Source organism: Gymnoscopelus braueri (genome assembly GCF_963280865.1).
Source record: "Gymnoscopelus braueri genome assembly, chromosome: 6".
Classification (NCBI taxonomy): domain Eukaryota; kingdom Metazoa; phylum Chordata; class Actinopteri; order Myctophiformes; family Myctophidae; genus Gymnoscopelus; species Gymnoscopelus braueri.
Genome location: NC_137607.1, coordinates 27,197,050 through 27,222,901, shown reverse-complemented (window position 1 = coordinate 27,222,901; position 25,852 = coordinate 27,197,050). Strand labels below are relative to the sequence as shown.

The window sequence follows — 25,852 nt, the reverse complement described above, 5'->3', positions numbered from 1 at the left end:
TGTAGCTTTTCAGCTACAATAGCCGTTTTGAATCCAAATAGGGCAATTGTGTGACACCTGACCCGAAGGCAAAAAACATGTTGTCACCTTTTTCACCTCGGGGCTGTTTGCATGCCTGCACATACCTTAACACTGTGTGCTTGCTGTACACATTTGCTCTTTCTCTCTCTCTCTCTCTCACTCTCACTCTCACTCTCTCTCACACTCTCACACACACACACACACACACACACACACTTAAAGATGTCATGACATTTATTTAGAAGTTTCAGTCTGAAAAGGAAGCCTTTTGTGGCTCTACCAAGATCTCAGCTGATCGTCCTATCCCCCTCAGGCTATGGGATCGATACCTCAACAAGAGAAGAAGGCTAATGTTTGTAGCATGTAGCTCACGCAGCCTGAGGGGAAGAGAGATGGGTAGTGCTGAAGCATGTTTATGCTACTGCATTGCTTATGTCTTGCTTAAAATGTTTTCAGATGCATATTTTAGTGTACCATTTAAGTTTAAACAAGTAATTCACTATCCAGACGTCATCTCGAAAGAGAATCAAAACGGAAATGTCGGCCACAATGTGGAAAGAGAGATCCAAAAATTCAGGGAGTTTTTCATTTAATAGACACTTTAAAGTCCCAATCAATCTCCACTTTCATTCTCTCCCACTCACTATCACCCTCTCACTCACTATCACCCTCTCATTCCCACCCTGACTCAGTGACTGAGTCTCTCAATCCCCTTTTCACTCACTCACCGTCTCTCACACCCCCTGTTGTGCCAGCAGATTAGTGTGGGCCCTCGGGGCATTAGCCAGGATGGTGAATGCTGTGGTTTTGGCTCCACTGTTGTCCAGCTCCAGGGAACAGAATGAATGGCTCTGTCTGGGTGGCAGGTGACAGAATCTGCTCTGCTAGGACTAACGTGGCCTGAAACACTGCCCTTGGAGCCTGGAGCACAAGGTCGTGACCAAGCCAGTTTGTTTGCGTATAGAGTTGTCAGAAATGAAAGGTTACTCGTAACACTACAAAGTTCTCATCTGAGAGACTTTGCTAAATGTGGGCTAGAGACTGCGCTTTAAATGTTGGACAACTTGCACCTACAGGCCATAATTCATTCTGTCACCCGGAGGCTACACTTGGGTGTTCTTTCTCCTGTAGTCGGCAGAAATGAGGGAATGTAAATTTTTGCTCCAGCTCCAGTCATTTCATGATTTCAGTAAGATCGTGTGTTGACCCACCCTGTGATAATTGCGTCTGAAATCTTGACCCGTCCGCCTGCACTGCAGGCAACGGGCCGGCCTGCGCATCACTACTAGATGTGGTCTGCAGAGGGCTACTATGCATTTCATTTGTGATTCTGTTCTCTTTAACCGCACCCCTAATAGCCTACAGCCAAACCTACTAGTTGCCTATGTTTGGAGAAACCGTATGTGATGTCGATCCATCCACATTCTTCTCAAGTCATGCATACAAGAGCCAAACAGGGTGTGGTGACTAATAGCAGATGCCTCGTGGCTGTTGACAGGTGTATTTGTGACTGGCTACCTTGAGTGGTGTTCTCTTGTTAGAAACGTCTCACTTGATGATCATAGTTGTCAAGGTTTTATATTTGTTTCCTTTTTTTTACCCATTATGCCCTATTTTTATACCGTATTTTGTAAATTCCAATTACATTCTTGGTTTACCAAACCTGTCAGAAGCTTGATGACAAAGAATAAAAGGAGAAAAAGAAAGACACAATGGTGACAAAATTCAATCTGACATAAGAATAAGACGATGTAAGACCTTTAGTTAAGCTCACAAGTAGAATTTCTCTCGCCCACAAAAAGTGTATAAATGGACCCATGTGAAACGTATATCCCCCCATTTTTGAAAAAAAAATGTCAGGATGTGTTCAGTCAGCACTATTTTTTTTGGGGAGCTTGAGGACAGAGGTCCACTGCTTTAACTTTATCTAGGCTGCCATTACTGCTATAATGCTGTTGGAACACCACCTTACAGAAAAATAACCACCTAGTTCAACTCCCTATGTGTAAGGCATGCCGAATGGTGACAGGTTTTCCAAACATATTGTCCTGTAATGTATTGTCGAATGTCATGTTATTTGTGGACCCCAGGAAGATTAGCTGTTGTTATGCACCAGCTAATGGGGATCCTAATAAACTCAATAAACTCATCGAGTGTTGGTTAAATGACACCACTGGAACATATTTTAATAGTGTACTGCAGACGTATAAAATAATCCATTTGTTTTTGTGTCTGTCTCCACAGAGGGAATCCCTCAGGTGTACTACTTTGGCCCCTGTGGGAAATACAACGCCATGGTGCTGGAGCTGCTTGGGCCTAGTCTAGAGGACCTTTTTGACCTCTGCGACCGCACCTTCTCCCTCAAGACCGTCCTCATGATAGCCATACAGCTGGTATGGATGCATGGAGGGCAGCAATAGCATTAAAGTTGCATATGCAAAGTGACCATGAAGTTGATGATGACGCTTTGTCAGATTTTTCTCAAATATGTTTTGCATCATCACTGTATTACGGGTTGCAACACCAAAGCCAAAAAAACGAAACAAAATTTAACATCACAATCCAATAACACAATGAGGCTGCGATTATGCTCCTTATTACATGTTTGTATTTAGAATTGGAAGCTTACAATGTGGTGCATTGTGGCTTAAGAATTGGGGCTTAATTGTTTAATGGTAACACTAACTATTCATATTCACTGTTCAGAACATGGTTGTGGTCAGAGACAATGTTTTTGCACAGCCTTAATATGTTATGGTAGGCTGAGTCATAGATTCAACTAAGCGGTTGTTCTCTCTGTCTTTGACGTTTCTGATGATGTAAACAAGATCGTTTGTTTTATCCACGCCAGTCCGACGGCAGGGTTTTAGTATCCGGCTGAAACCGTGCCAAAGATTTAAGTCCTCTCCAAATATTCGCAGTCTACCTACCATACATCATAGAAGTTGACAAGGAGGAAATGGACTATTTAGAAGGGATGAGGGCAGAATGTGTCCAAGGAGGAACCAAATTCAAATTTCTGCGTACCGGGTACCCATACAAATGAGGGAATCGGAATCGATAAAATCTTAATCATTTAAGGGTCCAATAGGTTTCCTATAAATAAAGTGTACAAGCTTTAACTGCTGCTGCTTTCCATTGTGTTGTCATGGAATAAATGTACATGAGGTTACTATTCATAAAACATTCTTATCCACCAGGCAAGACTAGCCTAGCCTCAGAGTACTGACGTTTAATTATGGAGTTCCACATGGATCCATATTTGGGAAAGACCTGTCATATTGACACAGATACTCTGGCAGAGATTTGCGATCCACTGAGCGCACCTTTCTAGTTTCTTTTGCGATGCTCACAGGAGCTTGATACTAATTGATGCAGAATTTGCTATAATTTTATAAACAACACTGAAAGTCACCAAGTATGTTATATTATTTATCAGATTTTTTTTTTGTACTGGAAAGTTTAAGCCTCATGTTTACATTTGAAAAGGGCAGTTCTGATTGAGTGTTCTCTTCTCGCTCCTGCCCACCAGATAACGCGGATGGAGTATGTCCACACCAAGAGCTTGATATACAGGGATGTCAAGCCAGAGAACTTTTTGGTGGGGCGGCCGGGAAGCAAGCGGCAGCACACCATCCACATCATTGACTTTGGTCTGGCCAAAGAGTACATTGATCCCGAGACCAAAAAACACATCCCCTACCGGGAGCACAAGAGCTTGACGGGCACAGCACGCTATATGAGCATCAACACACACCTGGGCAAAGGTGAGACGAGACCGGCAGGCGCTACTCCAGATGAACCATTTCACTTAAGCATTGCAGGGTTTTGTTGTAATTTAACCCATTAAGGCCTGAGGTTCCGATTCTACAAAATGTCTTCTAAATCCTAACAGTTCTCTGAAAAATACTATATCAAACTTTTTCATGTCAAGGACCTCCAAAATTGTATTTGGCCACCGACCCCCATCTGAAAATATTTTGTTCCAGGGACCCCCCCCCCCCCCAGAAGCAAAGATTTGGGTTAAAAAATGTTGCTTTAAGAATGTATATATTCAAATAAATTTGCCAAAATGTTCAAGATTTTTCAAAAATAGCCAAAAAAATCTTAAAATGACAGATGAGTTCCCGGTCTTAATGGGTTAAAATGGAAGGCACTCCCAAAATGTACAGTAAAAAAAATGTATAGATAAGGATAGTTATATAGATGTATGGATAGATATATACGTATAGTATGTATTGATGTTCACAGGAAATATGCTATAAGCATAACATTGACTTTGTATATGACCTGAAATGGGGAAACTCCCAACAGCCACAATATTGAAGGTTAAAACAACTGAGCCCTTGCTTTGTCCGAGGCTGTTATGCCACAAATACCTCTTTGTCTCATCATTGTTTCTCATACATTTGATCATAAATCATTTATGTTCAATAAGGTATCTACTTTCACCTTTTGACTTGAGCTTCTTGAAATGCTTTCCTTTCTAATATACTGTGATGACCTTTACACAATTCCAATTTCTCCAGTTTCTCACACCTTGCCACTCACTCTCTCTCGTCCTTAGCAGTTACATATGAAAATGTTCTCCAGCTTTTCCCGCACGTGCAACCCTGACCAACCTTGTGCGTCTTTTCCAGAGCAAAGCAGAAGGGATGACCTGGAAGCACTGGGTCACATGTTCATGTACTTCCTACGAGGGAGCCTTCCCTGGCAGGGTCTAAAGGTGCGGTTACATGTTGTTGGATGTCCCCCTCGTGCCTTCAGAGTTCTATAATAACTTAAATGCGGCGTGCAGAGAGGTGCTGTTTCCTCTTACACTCTCTTTGGTGCGGTGTCCTGTTTCGTATATATATCAGCCGCATGGCCTCAGGCACACAGCCTAAAGTTTACACCTCCCCAGGAAAAGAACACCGTTCCTAACACCCTGATGGCACTGGAAGGGCCACTGGTGTTCTATTTTTGTATATGTGTGTGTATGTGTGTCACACTGTGAGTGCACATTTCATATGTTTTGGGATATCCCCACCCTTTCAGGAATATGATGTAAGAGCAAAATGGCCGCCGTGTGAACGTGGTCTCTTGCATGAAGTGAATTATCATCTATGGATTTATGAATGCTTGAAACGTTGCTTTGAAACCTTTTGAATTACTGTCATGTCAAGAAGGTACTGTAGTTATTTCCTATGGTAAAGGTAAACGCAGAGCCCCCTGTAGCCAGTGCATATCCATAAAAAAGCAGTTTTATTGCAAATGCATTTGCATGCATTTGCAATAAAAAGCACCTTGACGGGGGCATCCGGGTGTATAAGATATACCTTGTGTATAAGATTTGAATATTATACCTATTCAATTACTTTGCCCCACCAGCTAGGCAATGCCCCAAATCTTGCTGTACATTTGGCAAGGCTTTACTTTGTGACTTTACTGTCCGTATTTATGTTTTGGAGGTGTGGGAGGAGGTTTCGACATTGTTTCTGTCACCTCACAGTTTCTCTCTCTTCTCAGGCGGACACTTTGAAGGAGAGGTATCAGAAGATTGGTGACACAAAACGAGCCACACCAATTGAAGTGCTTTGTGAAAGCTTCCCCGGTCAGTAGAAACGGGCTTTGTCTCTTTTGTTATATCTCCTTTTAATCGCCATCCATTTTAATATGTCACTTTACTTGTAACTGATGATATTTATATATATGAACGTGATCATAATTTGTGGCCCTTTGCTACAGAAGAGATGGCCACCTACCTGCGTTATGTGAGGAGGCTGGACTTCTTCGAAAAGCCTGATTACGACTACTTGAGGAAACTCTTCACTGATCTGTTTGACAGGAACGGCTATGTCTTTGATTATGAATACGACTGGGTCGGCAAGCCACTCGTGAGTCCCTCATAATCTCATCTCCCTCTCCTCTCCCACTCTGTTCAGGCTTCTGCCATGAATAATGGGAATGCATTAGATACTTTTAGCAAAGCCTGTCATCTTAACAATCCTCACCTTGTGGCTGTGTTAAGTATTCTCACATTGTTCTGAATTTGACTTTGTTTTTAATTTTGCCTCTTCCTTACCACATTCTCTGTCTGTCTGTCCTTTGTCCCCCATGTCCTCCATAGCCTACACCAATAGGTCCTATCCCCAGTGACACGCCCGTGCAGCCCAGCAGAGACAAAGCACAACAGCAGACCAAAAACCAGGTGAGCTTTCCACTGCTACCACCACACCCACCCATGCACATACATATAACGAACCATGTACCGACCAACCCTGTCAGTCAAGTTACCCAGTTTGCCATTGAACCAAACTTGTCAGAAGCTTCCTGGAGAATTGGTCGCTGTTCGGTTCCTCTACCCCTCTTCCCATTTCCTCCAGTTACTGTCTACATTAGTTTTTTATACTGAAATGCTTTCACCTACTTGCCTTGCTCTGCTAGAAATACCTTTAAAAACAGCTTATTTCACACAAAATAACCGTTGCGATCCTGAGAGCTCTGCAGCTCAATTTGTGAAATGAAGCAACATTTTCTTTGGCTTTAGCATTGTATGCCACACACCCAACCACTCTAAGCTTTAGTCATTGCATGCATGAGTTGAAAATGCACAGTGCATTGTTCATACCAGTAATGACAAGCTTTATGCTGCTTAGTGTGTGACAAGCTTTATACTTTTTTCCTCCTTATTTTCTTTCCATAATTCCTTTATTAGCATGTTCTCCACGCCTTGATCTTGCCATGTTATCAGTTGGGACACAAATCATAATTCACTCGGGTCTCAGGTTAAAATACTTTTTTTTTAAATTGCTGACTCATGTGGTACAAATCAGGTTTTCATTCTTGATCAGTCTGACTCATGGTTTCCTGTAAAGCTACAGTAAGCAGTACATTAGGTTTTATGATTGACTTATTGTTGTGGACTCTAGCCCCCATTTATTACCCTCCACTCTAGTATGATTGGCATATTAACAACATTAAAGGTTTCCAGGCTCACAAACCCCCACTTATGCTTATGCACACCTTAGCATCAAAATATGTATTCTGCAATGAGCGATTGTTTGAAATGGCAGGGTTATAAAGCCTACTTGCAACCAAGTTATACTTGGTTGCACGCTGGTGTCACGCACAGAAATATGCAGATCACAATACATGCTTGCAGATCAGCTATTTTAGCTGCGCGACACCGACGAGCAACTAAGAAAAAATCTGGCTGTTGCAGCTCCCTGAAGGAAGCTACCAATTTTTCTCTTTACAGCAAATTAGGTCCTAGAAAATGGAAATGAAAATATTGTGATTAATACTGTGAAAAGGGCCGTGAAGTAGGCAACTGATTACTGATTTTTCAGTTGTAAGCGTATCTGATTTGATCATCAGCTTCTCTGGGAGAGGTTATTGTGCTTTCCCTTTTTTACGGAAGTTGAATGAAAGAACATAAAACACAAGTTATTATAAGACACTACTTATAATAGATAAATAATATCCAGAGCTAACGTTTATGTATATTTTTTAAATGTACAACTGTACTGTAGGTGGTCTCAAGGCTGTTGTTTTTATTCCTGCATGACTTTTATTAGTGTGTTGATCTGTGCTTTACATACGTTTTTGCTTCCCCACCGTCCTCTATTAACATAGTTTTGTCTTAACAAGCCTGCTTCTGCTTGGGAGATGTCTTCTATAATTTTTTTTGTTTGTTTTTTGTTTCTTTCCACTTTTTTTATTCACCTCCCTCCCCCCTCCTCCTCCACCATCACCACCACCACCCCAACACCTCACCCCCTTCTACCCCACCCCTCCACTCCACTCCTTCAACCCCCTCGCCCCTCCCATTCTCACCCCACCACCAACACCACCTGCCTCCACCCCTTTTGCTCTTTGCGTCAGTCGCCTGAGCCCAAAGGAAGTGAGTCTCAGCCCACTCCCGTGACCAATAAGGAGACTCTGGGGTCGCACCTCACAGCTGAGCGGCTGGGGGGCTCTGTTCAGGTACTGCTGCTGCTGCTGCTCAGCTAGCTTAAATGCATGAAGCTGCATGGCTGTCTGCGTGTCTCTGCTCCCTCTCCCGACACTTGACTCCACGCTGCGTGTCCGCCCAGGTTGTTTATCCACCTGTCTGTCTCCGTATGTGCTCGCACACCATTTTCAATGGCTGTGTCTGTGCTCGGCTCGTTCTGTCTGCTCTTGCTGATGTGCGTGCGGCGTGGCTCATTCGCCCTAGGCTAAATCACAGACATGACATCCAGCAGCTACTGTCATTCAAAACCTTCATGAAGAGGGGAATACATACAGCATTGACAAGATCGATGAGCATAGGTGTTAAGCGCAAACAGCAGTGAATCTCTTTATTAAAATTGACAAAGAGGAATCCAACCTGTAGATGGAACTTTTCATGAATTACCGCATGAAATGGCCATTTGTTCATTATTAGGGGTCAGAAGGCCTTTATGACATCATTTTGTGGAATAAATATGCCACCTAGTGTTTATTAGTAGAATTGCATCCTATGCCCCTAAAAAGGAAATGGGTTATACTAAACTGAGGGCTTCTCCACTCACAAGGCTGGATTTAGGACATGATCATGACTTAATAAGAATGTTGTAATGATCTCTGGCGCAGCCGATGACGTGATGTGTGTAGGTGAAACACATTTTGTTTCCTGCCCTTTCGTACGTGCAGGTGATGAGCTCAACGAATGGTGAGCTAAACACTGACGATCCCACCGCTGGACACTCCAACGCTCCCATCACTGCTCCCACCGAGATCGAAGTGGCCGATGAAACCAAGTAAGATATAAATGTTCTGACTTACACAAGGTTTCTGTGGGTTATTAAAAAGTAAATATCGCTAAGCATTAAGGCCTTTAAAAGTATTAGAAAGTGATAAATACAAATTTCAGTGGCTAACATTTTCAAAGAGAAGGAAAATGCTAAAGATTTCTTAGACCATTTCATTATAAAATTCAGATTTGTCACCACCTCGTGTTCTCTTCTGTGTGATTTAGTTTGTGCATTTTTCCACAAGCCAATGAATGTGACTAATTGGTGCATGAAGGGCAACTGATTCAATATCTACAGAAAAAAAGATGGAAAGGATGAATGAATTCAGAAGAACAGGAGTGACGTGATGGATATGCAGATATTAATTCAGAGAAAACGGCCAAGAAAATTATTTTTTAAAATGAGGTGGGAATTTAGATGCAAGGAAAAAGCAGTAAGAAAAGGAAAGGAGCAGGCAAAACATGATAATCAGCTTGGGTTTGCTATGCATTTAGGTTGTTTATACAAGCAAAACGGCCTTAATGGAGAAGTATGAAGTATTGAAAAATGGACGTACTCAAAGTAAAACTACCGTAAAATTGGACTTCAAGTACAGTACTTGTACATGTTCTTGGTTACTTTCCACCACTGCTTATGTTGGTGTGATTTGGTTATGGACTTTAACTTACTGTGCATGCACCTGTCAGCCTGCCCTGAGAGAGAACACACAGTTGAAAATGACCAAAATGATCCTTTTAAAGAGGAACTGCACCCTGGCATTAATAGTCACGGGATATTAATAAAATCTTGGAATAAATTCCTTACCAAGAAATGTCTTCACCTATGTGTTTGTTTGTAAAGGTGTCTAGTAACACATCTCACAAAGATTGAAATTCAATTTCCCTAGGGGTATTTATGACAGCTTCTGAAAGTTGGGGTACCCTTAACACATTCCCTGCCAGAGGTTTTTTTTTATTTTACTTCCCCCAGTGCCAGTAGTTAAATTCTTTTTACACAGGAGCCGAGATACAGGATTTTAAAGTAATAAGTTAACCAAGGAGTGAATGGAGCTAGAAATCTTTGGATCGTGATATCTCTGGTTCTGTGTGGATAAATTGAAAAAAAAAAAGACCAAAAAAAAAACGGTTATACTCGTTGATGGCAGTAAACGGGTGTATTTTTCATCAACGGTTATACTCGTGTTTGGCAGGTAAAGTGTTAACCTTATGCGGGGAAAAAATACAACTTTTTATTCTGTTTTAAGTAGCATGTGAGGGGTCAAACAAGTTTTTTTTTATGATTCTGCATTCACTATTGTTCTGCATTCACTATTGTTTTGCACCAAAACCACTCCTTGGGCTAAAAATCGCCATATAGCCACTTTTCCATGTATTTTTTTGTGTGAAGAGACGAGAATCGTTCAAATGGTGACACAAGTGTGAAATTTGCTACAAATCAATTCTGGAGGTCACTCTTTTAAGAAACCGGGCCACTCGTAAATCGGGCCACTAGCAATTAAAAAATGGCGGCCATTTATTTCAAGATGGCCACCAAAATTAGACACATTTCAACACATCTTTGCCTATACTTTTGTGAGGTCAGTCACCAAATAGCATCCTCAATTATGCCACCTCCAGCTGCGCCGCCTGTCTTTTCCTCAGTGCCACCGTTTCCAAGCCGTACAGCATTTCTGTCTTATACATATTCCCTCGCACTGGTGTCCTTCTGTCACAAATAGCTCCTGACACTTTCCTCCATGTGCAGAAATTGCAAAAACAGAAGTATTTGTTTGCATTTGCTTCCCCCCCCCCCCATATATTTTCATTAGCTTCCCCCCCAATATATTTTCATAATAAAAAAGTGCCATATATCGTATCGTGAGCCCAATATGGTGTATCATATCGTGAAATTAGTGTATCGGTACACCCCATCGAAGCTATGACCTTGTGGTCTAAAGGCGAGAGCTCTACCAACTGAGCTACCCGGACACATGCTCATGCTCATCACTCTGTCTGACCTTCTCTTTAACGCAACCTGCTGATATACTCTTCCTTAAGGATTATACCTACCCCATTTCTCCTCTCGTCCACCCCATGGTAGAACAGTTAAACCCCCTCCCAAACTCATGGGCTTGCCCATTGAGATTAATAATCTCTCTAGAAGGAAGACCTGGGCTACAACAAGGTAGTTATAATGGTGAAATGTTTCCTAAAATGTGCAGGAAATATTGATTGATTGATTGAAATTTTTATTAGGCAAAAGAATGTAAAACAACACAGTTACATTTATAATGCTTTTGTCTAAAAGGTCCGGCCAAAAAAGTCCTTGCGGACTTGTTTCCGTTGGGGTCCTTGAGTTAATTTCATAGACATATATAGTAGCAACCAAACAGTTCAAAAATCAACATGAAAATACAGATAATACAGAAAAAATACCACTATGTACAAAGAAAGAAAAAATGCATTTAAAAAATATATGTACAAAAAAAGGGGGGGGGGGAGCATGGAAAAATAAAAATTATATACAAAAAAAGCATGAGGAAATACAAAATATGTACAAAAAAGAGGAGGGGGGGGGGGGTCGTCTGTCTACAGGGAAACTGGTACTAGCTCCTCTTTCGGCCTCCAGAAAGATGGGTTTTTAGGGCTGTTTTGAATGAGCCCAGCGAACTGCATTTTTTGAGGGATGGGGTTAGACTATTCCATTCCTTGGTGGCTGTGCTATAGAAGGAGAATTTGCCCATGTTTGTTTTATGGGTGGGTGGTACCAGATTGTTGTTTACGCTCCCTCTAGTTTCGTGGCTGTGGGTGTCACTAACCTTTTCGAGGTATTTATACAGATATGCGGGTATAGGGGGCATATCGGGCAAATCTGCATTTACAATTTTGAAGACCAGACCCATTTTTAGTTGTTTAACCCTGTCTTCCACCCTGAGCATATAGATATGACTTGTTGATTTGACAACCCCCCAAAAAAAAACTCCATAGCCTATGCAATGAGCTAGAAAGGTGGGCTTGGACGATGTTCTGCCAAGGAGTGGTTTTGGTGCAAAACAAATGGATAAAAAAAATAACTAGTTTGACATGCAACTCAAAGCAGAATTCAATTTAGTAAATTCTTCCCACACAAGGTTAAGGGTACCCCACCTTTCAGCAGCTGTCACAAATTCCCCTACGGAAATTGAATTTCAATCTGTTACTAGACACCTTTACAAACACATTGGTGAAGAAATGTCTTGGTAAGGAATTTATTCCAAGATTTGACATTATTCTGATAATATTCCCTAACTATCAACAAATGTTACTGCCTCTACAGGTTGAATTAGGTTGCACTGCTGGCCACACTTCACTCGTAATGTATTGGTGAATTTTTAACCATTTGACACCTGAGGACAAACCGGTACTACTGCGTCATGATTAGGGTGTGGCCACTAGCAGTGCAGCCTAGATGAACATTTCAGCCAGTAGGGGGCAGTACAACACTGTTTTCATGTACTGTGTCTCTCAGGGTGTATATTTACTCTGTAAGTAGATAATACCGTTAGAATTTCCATGCTTCTGATATCTGCACCTTGTCATTCCCTTGCTGCCAATCACACTTGTCTCCTGCCTGCAGGTGCTGTTGTTTCTTCAAGAGGAGAAAGAGGAAAGCCCTCCAGAGGCACAAATAGAAGACATAAAAGATTACGGGGAGGACTTGAAAACATTCTGGTCACTGTTGAGTTTTAAATGGAAGCAACTACACAAGATCACCATCTCTCTTTCCAAATCCCCATCTATTGGTATATCCCTCTCACCCCCCCATCGCTCACTCTCTACCCCCCCCCCCCCCCCCCCAAACACACACACCCCTTCTCTTTCTCAGCGCTCCCCTGCTACTGGCGAGTAAAGGAATGTTGTGGTCCTACCGACTTCACAACAGACTCTTAATTCCTTTGTCAAAGAAATACAAATGTACCTGCATTATAAAAGGGGCCTCGAGAAAAAGTAAAAAAAAAAAAAAAGGAAGAGAGAAAAAAAAGCTGTAACAATGAACCGTGAATATGAAAAGAAAAAATAATAACAATACTGTTTGAAACAGTTGTATTCTAGATTCCATACAGAACATGTATTGTTCCAACAGTCAGCCATTGGTCTGAGGGAACTGTCGTGTGGGTCGAGTCGAAAGAAATCCGCTCCTTTTTTTTCCTTTTTTTTTTATAGAGAATAGTTCTTTATTTGTGGGATCAAGGTTGAACTATACTAATGATATCTCTGCAGTCACTGCAAGACATGACAGGAAGCATTTCATCTATAAAATGAGATTTTTTTTGGAGGATTTATGTTTTTCTTTTTTTCATAGTTGAATCTTCAGTTTTCAAAGTCAAATCCCTGGATTGAAAACGAGACTTTTACTTTTTCTGTTGTAGTGTTCTGGAATACATTTTCCCCCCTTCTCACTTTGGCTTTATTTTTGTCTGTCAATGTTGTAGCACAGTCACTGGCCTCAGGTACTGTGGAAGATTGAGAGAAATGGATATTAAGCTCTCTTACTGTTATATTATTATTATTATTATATTGCACTTTTGGGAAAGAAAAAAGTAAGAAAAAAACGTAAGTGAAATTTTAGGTTTGAAATTAACGATTAAGGAAACATCTTAATAAAGACTGAACTAGGATGAGTCCTTCACAAGACTTATATCTGAATAATGGCCGTGAAATGTCAATTTACATGAAATGATTTTTGATTTTTATTTCTTTACATGAAAATAATTTACCAGGAAATCATAGTTTGTGCCTTTCCAAGTAAAATGTTTAAAGCTCAAGTGAGTGTCCCGCAATGAGATTTTATCTGATCTGTCCCAAATGTTGCTCACTGGATAACTGTGTTGTGTGCGTGTGTGCGGGCTTGCATTTATGGATGTATTGTGAATTAATGTGCGTCATGGGACAAGTGCGTACACAGTCAAATCTGGAGTGTATATTTAACTCGGTTAAATTAACTCTCCGGATTGTACTGTGTAGAGGTCCCTTCCTCTCATACATCTTGAGTTCACATCTCTCTTCATTCTCTGCTATGACAATCAAAGCATCCATACAGTGGGGGGATTATTGTGCCCTGAGCCTACTGTAAACTACTGTTGAAAGATTAGGACCCAGTGCGTTGTGCACGCTCAGGGGAACCTAGGAGACTATGATGACAGCAACTCAAACCTGTTTGTACACTTTTGTTTCTTGTCTTTTTTTTTCTGTTTTTGTTTGATTTATCGGAAGGCCACAGTTAGACAAGCAGCTTTGTGAGGTAGTCTCATTGTTTACAGGGTCTGTTGTCTCTGAAATGAAGGGACTGCTGTTTGCTGGGCCTTAAATGAAGAATCCACCAAATCACTAGTACTGGAATGGAAAACCAACGTTAGTTTTTTCTTTTCTTTTAAAACCACTGCTGCTGATAACAGTAGTTTTCTATGTATCTCGTGTCTCGATACTAATGTGTCATTTTCTTTATTTTCTTTTTCTTTTTTTTCGGCCTAATGAAATGTATGTCCCACAACTTGGTGCTCTGTCATCTACGTTATGTACAGTTAGCCATTTCAGAACTCTGCTTAAGTTTCTACATTGGAGATAGTAATTTTTATGGCCTTGAATTTGTCACTGTCCCAACAGAGCCTCCTAATATCTGTGATTACATTGTAAATAATCTAAAATATTTAGGTTGAATTATTACACCAGACTGTTTTCACCATGACAGCAAGTTTTGAGTCATTGAAAATGAGTAACCATTTGAAGCCAGAATGTATACGTCTGTCATATGAACTCTTTATTCTGGGTTATGTTCCCACAAAAACTATTTCTCTTATCCATAGTTTTGATTTCCGGAGAAATACAGGACTGGTATGATTTATACTTTTTTTTTTCTAAACTGGAGACTAGTTAAATGGTCAACTCCAGGGTGTTTGAGATCAAGCTGAAACATTAAGTATTCCACTTAAACACTGCTGAAGCCACTAAGGGTTAACCTAACTGTATGAGGAACAAAATGGTTTAACTTTTTAGTAATCATATGAAAATGATGTTGCATATTTTATGGGTGTACCGTGACAAACTAATTGGTCAACTTGAGGGTTGGCTCTCATTTCCCAAGTGTCTAGAAACAGTTTTAATTGATATTAAATTGTCTAGTGTGAAGGGAAATGAAACTTAACTTGTATAAGCAAGAACTGGTTTTTCAAGAAGTGGCGTGTGTATCATGTTTGACTCACGCATCATGTGAAAAAGAAAAAGGGAACCCACCCCTGCAAACAGCTTTGATGCTCACGAGTTTTCATGACCACAGCTTGGTTATTTGGTTATTTTTGACTACTTTGAGTTATCAACATTGCGCAAGTGTATGATGACATGCACTCTACTATAATAGACCCTGGCTGCAGGGGCGAAATTCATCTCAGGATATCCTGAAGACACTGCAGCGCACATTACGCGCAAGAATGGATCCAAAGGTCCATTGTTGGTCCAGAGGGAAATCTGGCATCCTGTCATTAGGGTATTAGGCTGACTCTGGATGCTAAACCTGTTCGGCTGACCAGCGTGGGACCCAGTTTGGCATAATCTTGCATTAGGTTTGTTTTATGGTTTCACAAGATTTTTGGGAAAGCGTTTATTTGGAGATGCTCAGACCAAGGTTGAACTGTGTTTGCATAACGTTTGTTAGTGTAACCATTTGCATCATGTATTTGTAAATATGAAAAGTACAGAACTTTAACTGTGAATAAAGGAACTTTTATCACGGGAAATTAATCAATCATGGAGCTATCTATGTCTACTAGCCCTCCTTTGCCAATCTACAGGCGTATATGTTATGCAGTGGGACACTTTTTAAACGACCTGTGCGCCTCGTTGTGGTTCACCTATTTGTTAGTATATTACCACGCCGTGTTAGGGTTCGAGAGCACATATGCGGGTGTGTTGCTGCTTATTGGTCAACTGGCGGACGGAATCTGCACGCCCCTTGTTGGATACGAATCTGACCGAACGCATGGATTCTTAGGATATGGCAAGAGAAAAACCTGGCATTTATTGGGTAAGTTAAGTATTCCATAGAACTTCACCTTCCATTAAGTAATATGGGTTCTTCAACAGCTTGCACCTTGAATTTGTCAGTTGCTCCATCCCCTGAGCTTTTGATTGCTGGCTTTTGACAATTTTGCCCAGAACGTAAATCTTACTAATACACAATTATCTCAGCTATTGACTTTGCATCTCTATAATTTCACTGTGGCAAAAAAGGAGAAGATTGTTCCAGCAGCCTATGTTTTGTGTGCCTACTCTCTCCAGGAACGGTTTGCGTGCTCGTTTCTTTCGCCTTCGTCTTTAGCCCGTGTTTGGCCTGTGATGCAAACACCCCGCAGTGGGCTCAGATGACCTACTTCTCCCCCTTCATCATCATCTTCCAGTTTGGCTGGGCAGCCACTCAGATCTCCCACCTCTCCCTCATCCCAGAGCTGGTGTCCGGTGACAATGCTAAGGTGGAGCTCACTGCTTACAGGTTAGGTCACGGGTCAACCACAGAGCCACTGTGCTTTTCGGGTATAGTATAATATATATAACATGAGGTCACTGCTGAGTAATTTGTGATTATTAGTCTTCAACTGTGTAGGAGTACATTTCTTATTTTCTGACTATTTACTAAAGGGCCATTTTTTCCCCGAGAATCAGTAAGATTGTGTGCATGATATTTTCCTCTTCAAAGGTACAGTCTGTTATCAAATATATACAGCCAATTGGAATTCTTCACCCTGTGACAACTGTCATACTGTAACTCAAGGTATTAACCACTTTCAACCTGCCGTCCCTATTTTGGGCAAACATGGCCCATAACTTTTCACCTCTTTTTTTCACCTGAATGCAAATGTATTTTAGAGAAGCATGCCATAAGGCATAGAGAACATATAAGCTGCTGTGTATCCGACGGCTCTAAACCAATAAGAGCTTATAGCAAATATTTGGTCTACATTACTTGCTCTTCTCTGCTCCAAAATGTTTAAAGCTAAAACAGTAACTCTAGTGAGAGGATGTACTGTAAATGCACTCGCTATGAATCCCATATATCTGCATAAATAATGCAGCGTACTGTAGCAATCTGCTTGTGTTTTTTTCTTATACCACCACTGTGATATATAAATGCTTCTAACCCCCCCCCCCCCTGTATAGGTATGCATTCACAGTGGTGGCAAATATCACTGTGTATGCAGTGGCCTGGCTGCTCTTTCACTTCCAAGCACAGGACCATCTGGATCCCTCTATTAAAGACAATCTGGGCCAGATGGACATTCCCTTATTTAGGGTAAGAACTGCTGAAGGGACATTCTGTTTGATGAGAATGTGAAGTGATATCGCTATACCTGATATTACAGTTTTATAGCCCATCTGGGGATGTCGATGATACCTCTTGTATAATTTATGATTTCAAGTAAGATCCGCTTTCTCTATGCTGAACAAAAATGATCTGTAGGAATGCAATGACTTCATTGCTGCTAAACAGCTAAGAATAATTATTCATGCATTATTACATTGTAAGCCATCATTTGACAAAATGATATGCCCTGATAGTCAGGGAATATTATCAGAATAATGTCATATCTAGGAATAAATTCCTTACCAAGAAATGTCTTCACCAATGTGTTTGTAAAGGTGTCTAGTAACACATCTCACAAAGACTGAAATGCAGTTTCCCTAGGGGAATTTTTGACAGCTGCTGAAAGTTACCTTATGCGGGATTAAAAAATAAATAAATCTGTTTTAAGTAGCATGTGAGGGGTCAAACAAACTAGGGTGTTTTTATGATTCTGAATCCATTTTTTTGCACCAGAACCACTCCTTGGGCTAAAAACGGCCCAATCTCAATGGGCTTTTTACACAAACAAATTTACCTGGAAAAGGTTGGCTAGGGCCATTTTTAGCCCAAGGAGTGGTTTTGGTGCAAAACAAATGCTTGCAATGGATTCAGAATCATAAAAACACCCTAGTTTGACCCCTCACATGCTACTTAAAACATAATTAAATTTAGATTTTCCCCCCGCATAAGGTTATGGTGGGTACCTCAACTTTCAGCAGCTGTCAAAAATTCCCCTAGGGAAACTGCATTTCAGTCTTTATGAGATGTGTTACTAGACACTTTTACAAACACATTGGTGAAGAAATTTCTTGGTAAGGAATTTATTCCCAGATTTTTGAAATATCCCCTGACTATGAGGCCACTGTGGCCTTACCCTGCCCGCATTACCCCAGTGCCCCAGCTGATTTCATCATTTTCTCCCCTGCCCCTTTCCTATCAATACAGTTTTTAGACATCAGTGTCTTTTGTTGAGATTCTGAATTCTTAATTCCCCCTGACTCCCCATCCTCATCTTCAAACTAGTCCAGTGAGTGATTAGACGAGGGCTGAGGCTTTATGATCTTTTGACTCAGGAGTTTGTATAAATCCAAAGGAGGAGCAGGTGCCTTCCTCTGTGTGCCTTCCTTGGCTGTGAGTGTTCAGCTAACAATGCTTATAGTAAAAAATAATCCACAATAATTAAAGTAGAAAAAAAGCAGCACTCAAAAATAAACGTGCAAGACAGATCTCAGTTTACCTTTTTTTTGTAAACTGAGACCTGTCTTGTACGTCTATTACGGAGTGCCGCTTTTTTCCACTTTAAATATTGTGGATAATTGTTTTAGTTTGTATATATAATGGTAACTTGTAAATAGAAATACTAATACCTTATTTTGTATAATAACAGCTCCCCCCCCCCCCATCGATAGTTATAATTCAATGTATTATTTCCAATCATTGTTTTATTTGATGGTCTTGCTGACCTGGCCTTTGTATCCTCCAAAAAAGTGTCTTTGCCGCTAAAACATAACATATTACATACTCTAATTAGTCCTTATGGACCAAAAATGTGCTTGGATTCCACAATCCTCTCTCTCTTCCCAATATTTACCCATAGAACCTGGCACTTATTGTGCTGGGTATAGGAGCACTGTTCTCCCTGGTTTTCCACATTGGCACCCCAGAGCGGTCCCCAGCGATAGAGAGGCAGCCCCGCATCATCACTTCTTCCTCCCAGGAGATATGTTCTCAACCTCTGCTGCAGTGGAAGCATTGGCTGAAGGAGCCCTCTTTTTACCAGGTGACACAAAAGTATAGACTAAGGAGAAAAGGAACTATGAATATAGTTTAAATTATTTAAAGTCAGGACAGTTTAAAAAGGTGGTTTAGAACAAAATGTTTATTCTCAAAAAGTAAAAACTCTATATTCTGTTTCTAATCATTATAGTGCTTGAGTTCTCTTTTCTGATTGGAAGCAATTGGTATCCCAACTAAAAGTTTTACTAAAGAGCGGGAAAGACGGGGAGACCCCCGTTACTGAACAAACCCTCTAGCTATGATTGCTATGTGAATGTAATACTAAAACAAAAAATCATCATTACAGCACCTGTCATTTATATTGCACATTTAAAAAAACGAATGTGCAATGACCAAACTGTTGTACAGATTGACATCAACAATGAAAAACGATCCACCGTGGTGCATCCGGCTTTGTCGAGTGTCTATGCGAACACGATTGGCCTGTGTTCTGGGGTGGGAAGCGGTGCATGTACTCCTACGGGCTAGGGGCGGCACCTGTCATCAGGGAGTGTTGGGGCGGGAAAAGTAGGACGAGGGGGCTCCTCACTGGCAGGGGAGTCAGTAGGATGCAACACACGCTGGGCAAGACCTAGCCCGGTTGAGGATCTAAGCGGAAGTATTGGAATTTGGTGGAAGTACCGCCCAAGGAAATGACATAGACGCTTTACAAATCTGTTAACATTCTCCGTGAATGAAGCGAGTGTTGTGATTGGTGAGATAGTGATAGTTTCCAGGGGAAACGTGACAAAATGTGTGTGTGGGAGTAATTAATTGTCATAATGACTAAATTGAGGAGAAAAATGTGTAAAAAGCACAAAAAGCCCCCAAAAAAACCCAATGAAAAATAAAATCATATAAGATGCGTGAAATAAATATCTAAAATATAGGCAGAAAAACACAACACATGACATATGCAAATTCATACGCTATGGAAATAAGGTGTGTCTGAGGAGGCGATTTACTTCTCAATTAGGGGAACATCTAATAGAAAGTTGCAAATTATTCAAAATCCTTTGGGCAGCAATGGAAAAGGACTTTAACCAGGAGTCCGGAACCAATAAATACACTAGGAAAGAGGAATTTGGCATGGTGGAGGTCGGCAGTATAATGTGGAGCCAAGAGCTTTAATTCAATTCTGTTTTTAACTGGTAGCCAACATATGTACAGTAGATTGTTGGTAAATGGTAACAAGATTTGCTTTGTTTGTCTTTGGTCCAGGTGGCTTTCTTGTACATGTGCACTCGACTAATGGTCAATTTGTCCCAGACTTACATCTCCATGTATCTCACTGACTCATTGCTGTTACCAAAGGTAAGGCCTTACTGTTTTCATTTCGCCTCTACTTTTTGTCGTTCAACACCCGCACAAGGATGTTAAAGATGTTCTATGAGTCTGTGGTGATCGGTGCCTTCCTGTTTGCTGGGGCAGAGGGTTGAGGGCAGTGGAGACCAAGAGCGTCAACAAACTGATTGGAAGGCTATAGTGACGTTGTGGGAGTGGAGCTGGACTCCCTGGCATTAGTGTCAGAGACAAGGAGACTGTCTAAGCCCCATGATGAACTAGTCAACAGAAAAAGCACGTTCAGTGAGAGACTCATTATGCCAAAATGCACTACTGAGCAGCATAGGAGGTCATTCCTACTGTACGTGTGGCCATTCATCTTTTAAACGCTTAGTGGGCATTGATTGATTGACTTGCAATATAGGTCTACAGACGTGCAATATTATTTTATAGAATTTTATCGTTCTATTTAATTTGAATTGTATTGTTCTTTCTATAATTATTGCTTAAATTGCCCTTTACTGATAAGAGCATCATTGGTATACAATTTCTCCTCGGGGATCAATAAAGTATGTCTATTCTATTCACACGCATTTAAATCTTTTGTAATTCCACTGGAAATCTGTTTGCGTGAATTCTGTGTCGACTTACCGTGTTCCAAGGCATTGTTAACTTTCTTCCTCTTTGCCCTGTCAGAACTTCATTGCCATCATACCACTGGTGATGTATGTCAGTGGGTTTGTGTGTTCCCTGGTCCTGAAACCAATCAGCAAGTGCACAGGCATTACTGTGAGTCTCTCAGCTTAAAATTGTATGGTTTTTATTATCTCCACCAGGTCAGGAGGTGGAGATTATGTTTTCGCCCCTGGTTGTGTGTGTTATGTGGTAACCAATGAATTGATTCATACACAGTAAAATCCTCAGTATTAATTTAACTCTGAGAATGTACAAATGGATTGATTGATTGATTGATTAGGTGAGTCCTAGGTGTGAGGCCTAGTAGTAGTCTGATTAGTTTGTTTTGAGAGTTCTGTAGTTTTGATTTTAGTGCCGGTGAGATCAATCTTGAAAGATATACCCGCACACTGCCACTTGCACGTTCAAGAGAAGTTTTAATGTAAGCAACGTTTTGGTCGTGTAGAAGACCAGGGGTTTTCAACTGATTGTGCACCAGGTACCACCACACTGACTAAGAATCAACCTGGGGACCACTGTTGTGTTGGGTGGGGAATCTGGGGATATGGAATAAGATTAGTGCTTTGGTAGCACTTTCTATGCATCCCATGTCTACATCCCACTGTTTCTCAACCAATAGTCCACAGACTAATAGTGGTCCATAGTATAATTAGGCCTGCAGGTGGTCCATGGGAAAATGTTTTAAAATGTAAATAGAATAAAATACCTTTGTAAAATGTATTAAAATAATATTTATTAAGTCCATCAAATGTAAGAAAATATGGCTTGGTATGGGAGAAAAAGCTTGCAATTAGATAATGACTGTTAAGGGCTTGATTTAATTTGTTGCACGATACTATGTGCAACAAAAAAAATGGTTGAGAACCACCGATCTATTCCTACCCCACAGCTACCCTTATTCCATTCTCTTACTTTATCCAACCTCCACTAAACTCATGTTTTGTATCTTATGTATGAGTGAGCAGACACATGTGATTGTATGAGCACTTTTCCTAATAATGATGACTCAATCAGGCAATCCCGTACACTTCCCCTTCTTGAGATTTTCTGTGGAATTTCTTGACGTCCGACTTCACATTGACATTGACGCATCATCATAGGTCACCAGATCATTAGTGCACTGTTCCGTGGAAGAACATATTCACTTTCACTTTCCTACATTACTACATGCATGGTCAGGGACCACATGCAATACCTTCACGGACCACCAGTGGTCACCTGTTGAAAACCCCTGGTGTAGACCTTCCTCAGGCAGGTCTATTACATTGGACCGGTCCAGCTTCTCCAGTACATGATTTAAGGCCTCACTTGAGTATTTTTTCAGTGATCTGAATCTGACTGTTTTGTGGCCTTAGATTTTTTTTTTTCACGGGTACAGAAAATTTCGTAGTAGTCACTCAAAAACACCTCTCCTGGAGATTCTGGATCTGTCCGATATCAAAACTAGGTCTATGTTTGAGTAATATCACACACCCTTGTATATTGAGTAAAGCTGGTTGAGGCAATGCAGGTTACAAAACTTGACAATGCCAACTGAGCTCTCCTCAAGTACATCATAAATATCATCTTGACCAGGAGGTCTGTAGATGGATCCGATAAGGGTTTGCCTTTTGGAAATATTATGTCAACCCACACAGTTTCAATTGAGTTATGACCCAGGTCAGTACATATGTTAAAGTATCTGAACCTGAGCATACAGACCTTTGCGATCCCTATCATTCCTGATGACTGTGTAGCCTTCAATCTCTATCTCAGAGTCCTCTACAGTGTCGTCAAGTTTAGTTTCAGAGAAGGAGAGTATATTAGCAGAAGGTTGAAGGTTCCATTTGAACATTTTGAGAGTTACAAGTAGATACATTAACACTGAGGATTTTACATAATGCAATAGAGGATAATTATGTTATCACTTTCCACACCAAACTCTATCCATATAGTATTATTATGTGTTATGTTATTTGTGGCGTTATCATATAAATTGATATGGATGGATTATAAGGCTAAAGCTCTTTAAAGAAGGGTCTGTGTACTGTGAACAATGTGTAAAAAGGTTTTACACATTAAAACATTTACTGTATCTGTACTCAAGACTACCTATTTCCTGGGCCTGCTGTTGGTGCTTGGCTTTGCATCCTGGGTGTTTCTGGATAAATCCATTGGACATGAGTGGATCTATGGAGCCGCTGTGCTACTAGGAGCAGGTTCTGCCACCATCCTGGTCATGTCTCTGTCCATGACGGCCAAGCTCATAGGAGAACAGACAGTAAGTTGAGGGGAACTGCGTCTAGCCTATAACACACTGTTTCCCAAACAGTGGGTCGTGAAAATAGGCGATCTACAAGCACACAACGTTGTGAGCTTGTAGATCTGCTATTTTCACAAGTTTGGGTCACAGGGAGACATCAAATTGTAGATCTGCTATATTCACAAGTTTGGGTCACAGGGAGACATCAAATTTCTCTTTTGGGTCTCGAAATAAATGGTTTGGGAACCACTGCTATAACAAATTTTAGCAAGGAGGAGTTTGATGTCAGCTGGTTTGGTTATAACCAGTATATAAACAATGGTGTCTAGTCTCCTCATCAGGGACAGTATCATATCACAAAAAGGTTAAACACGAGAGCCTCACATTAAGGCGTAAGAGCTATGACAAAATTGTTTAACCAACGATAACAGAAAAGTGGACCCAAATACACCCTCATTTCCCCTTAACGGACTCTTGAGTTATCAGACTCCACAAGTGGCTTTTCAATGACCTTTTCAAGGTAATAATTACCTCCAAAGTCAGTTAACTGGTGACCCAATGTCTGGATATAGCATAAAACAAATGGTGCCTAGACAGATGTGTCCAGTCACTGCCACCACTAAGTGGTGTCAATCGTTCAAACATTACTATTGTGATAATCTCAGATCAGTTTTCATTTTTCATCAGCAAAGCGGAGCGTTTGTTTATGGATCAATGAGCCTTACAGACAAGATAGCTAATGGTGTGGGAGTCATTCTAATCCAGTGCCTCCGACCAAGCAGGTGAGATTTTGACTCAAAGTCCCTCAAGCAGTTGGGTGCATGTACCACATTATGCAAATAGTCTGCATTTGACCTGAGTCATTACCCCTCCTTTATATCTCTATATTTACCAATAAAGCAGAATAGTCTGTGACTTTCCTTCGACTAACTTTTCCGAAGAGCAAAACTGAAGGCAGATGGTCAGTAAATAGAGAGATCTGTACACTTTGTACTGTAGAGTCTCATCACAAAACACAATTGCAACCTATTCCTGTTGGCCTGTTGTTGTTTGGGCAGGAAGGATGCAACAAAATCCTCAATACAATATCTTCATACAATTTGTTTTTGTAATATTACTTTTCTGTCATATAACACATACTAACACAATTGGGAAGGTTGATAAAAATTGCAAAATTGAACAATCTCGATGAATATCCATATTATGTATTTACTTATGTATTTATTTATTTACTTAGCCATATAATAATCATGTACCATTCAATTTTCTCTTTTCTGTTTATCTGAATCTTTTTATTTCTTTATTTCTTTATTTAATTTACAGTCCAGAGGCCTCCATTTGGTTCTACCGTGATGTCATGGTGATAGTAACCGGGGGCGTGGCGGTGGCAGCTGCAGTTTCCCTTTTGACACTTTTCATCTGGCCAATCAAGATACGGCGGAACTAGGGCTCAAAACACTCAAGCAAAAAAAAAAAAAAAAAAACTAAAACCGGTATACAACTTGATGTGCATATGTTCACGACACAAACACAAGTTGGTGAGCACTAGAACATACACAGTACAAACATCCATATAGCTTTGTTGGAGTTTGTTGGAGTTCAGGTCTGAAAGTCGCTACTTTGTAAGATGACTCAATGAAATTGTCTGAAGGTTGTTTTTGTATACTCTAATCCAGTGGTTCTCAAACAGTGGGAACCCATTTTTATGCGTCGCAAGTACATTTTTAAATTATTTCAAAAGATCAAGGTCAAACATTTTTCAAAAGAACTTCATACGTTTGGGAACCATTGCTTTAATCCAGTGGTTCTCAAATGGTGTACCGAGGCACGCTGCTGTGATGTTAGACAAGTGCAGGTGTGCCTTGGGATTTTGTCCCAACCACACATTATTATTGCAATATACAGTACAAGTATAAGTATATTTATTTACTAAATCAGAACTTTGTGCATACTCATTTCCCAATCCAGAGGCAAGTTTTATATCATTAAAAAAGATAGATAGAAGATATATATTCCAAAATGTTTTGACCTGCTATCCCTATTTTGTCATTATAGGCGAAGATTTTAAAAAAGTATAGCGAAAATAGCAGATCTACTAGCTCACAACACATCACACCATGCCGCATTGTGAGCTTGTAGATCGGCTATTTTCGCTATATGAGTACAGGTGTGCCTTGAGATTTTGACTTGCCTATTGGTATGCCTTGGGCATAAAAAGTTTGAAAACCACTGTTATAATCTACTACTGCATTAAGATTTCAGTAGCCTGCACAGTCATATACTCGGTGAAATCTGTGCAAGGGTTGTGCTAAAGCTGCTAATTCTTGAAAATATTTTACTGATTTCAATGCTTGTTTGTTTTTTCTCAGAGATATCATTTAAAGTCTCTCTGTTCTTTTCATGTGTAATTCAATGTTTATTAAAGGATGTAAAGGATGCAGCCAGACCACCATCTAGTGTCTGATTATTAAACTTCACTTTCTTGAAGGGTAATTGAGGATTCGAGGCCTATCAGGCTCGAAACCTCTTTGAAACTGTAGGCTTTCTTCCGCCGTTTTTGCAGTTCTGGCCTAACCGTGTGGTCACTTTTTACGAAACTCGGCAATATGGTAGAGGGCTATGCCAAACGGCGAAGACCCGAAACTCAAAACCATTGGCCAAAGGGTGGCGCTGTAGCACTCAATTGAAAATGCCAACTTTGAACAGGTACAACTCATGCCCTGTT

The 25,852-nt window shown here is 40.6% G+C and overlaps 2 protein-coding genes across 5 annotated transcripts in view; both read left to right on the top strand.

The window, feature by feature from the left end:
* Window positions 1-13,197, top strand: part of csnk1g2b (casein kinase 1, gamma 2b) — a 42,670-nt gene extending 29,473 nt beyond the window's left edge. Inside the window, exons 4-12 of one of the 3 annotated variants that reach the window (XM_080431474.1) lie at window positions 2,266-2,414; window positions 3,554-3,788; window positions 4,662-4,747; window positions 5,530-5,614; window positions 5,749-5,897; window positions 6,131-6,211; window positions 7,888-7,989; window positions 8,680-8,786; window positions 12,375-13,197. In XM_080431474.1, the coding sequence (XP_080287600.1) occupies window positions 2,266-2,414; window positions 3,554-3,788; window positions 4,662-4,747; window positions 5,530-5,614; window positions 5,749-5,897; window positions 6,131-6,211; window positions 7,888-7,989; window positions 8,680-8,786; window positions 12,375-12,429 (1,049 nt within the window). In that variant the 3' untranslated portion in view covers window positions 12,430-13,197. The remainder of the gene's footprint in view (window positions 1-2,265; window positions 2,415-3,553; window positions 3,789-4,661; window positions 4,748-5,529; window positions 5,615-5,748; window positions 5,898-6,130; window positions 6,212-7,887; window positions 7,990-8,679; window positions 8,787-12,374) is intronic. The other 2 variants (XM_080431473.1, XM_080431472.1) reach the window with 2 other exon arrangements.
* A 146-nt stretch (window positions 13,198-13,343) lies between these two features.
* mfsd12b (major facilitator superfamily domain containing 12b) lies at window positions 13,344-25,564 on the top strand. 2 transcript variants are annotated; one of them, XM_080431475.1, is made up of 10 exons: window positions 13,344-15,354; window positions 15,654-15,815; window positions 16,070-16,280; window positions 16,946-17,078; window positions 18,727-18,909; window positions 20,127-20,219; window positions 20,886-20,978; window positions 22,972-23,145; window positions 23,815-23,909; window positions 24,451-25,564. In XM_080431475.1, the coding sequence occupies exons 3-10, from the start codon at window positions 16,153-16,155 to the stop codon at window positions 24,572-24,574; spliced, it is 1,023 nt and encodes a 340-aa protein (XP_080287601.1). In that variant the 5' UTR covers window positions 13,344-15,354; window positions 15,654-15,815; window positions 16,070-16,152; the 3' UTR covers window positions 24,575-25,564. The 2 variants fall into 2 exon arrangements, with proteins under 2 accessions (XP_080287601.1, XP_080287602.1); XM_080431476.1 differs by lacking the exon at window positions 15,654-15,815.
* The last annotated feature ends 288 nt before the right edge of the window (window positions 25,565-25,852 follow it).

Excerpts from the sequence above, each read along its gene's own strand:
- mfsd12b (XM_080431476.1), top strand. The coding sequence starts at position 16,153 with ATGACCTACTTCTCCCCCTTCATCATCATCTTCCAGTTTGGCTGGGCA. Across the intron at positions 17,079-18,726 it reads TGGACATTCCCTTATTTAGG|AACCTGGCACTTATTGTGCT; the intron begins GTAAGAACTGCT and ends ATTTACCCATAG. Across the intron at positions 18,910-20,126 it reads AGGAGCCCTCTTTTTACCAG|GTGGCTTTCTTGTACATGTG; the intron begins GTGACACAAAAG and ends TCTTTGGTCCAG.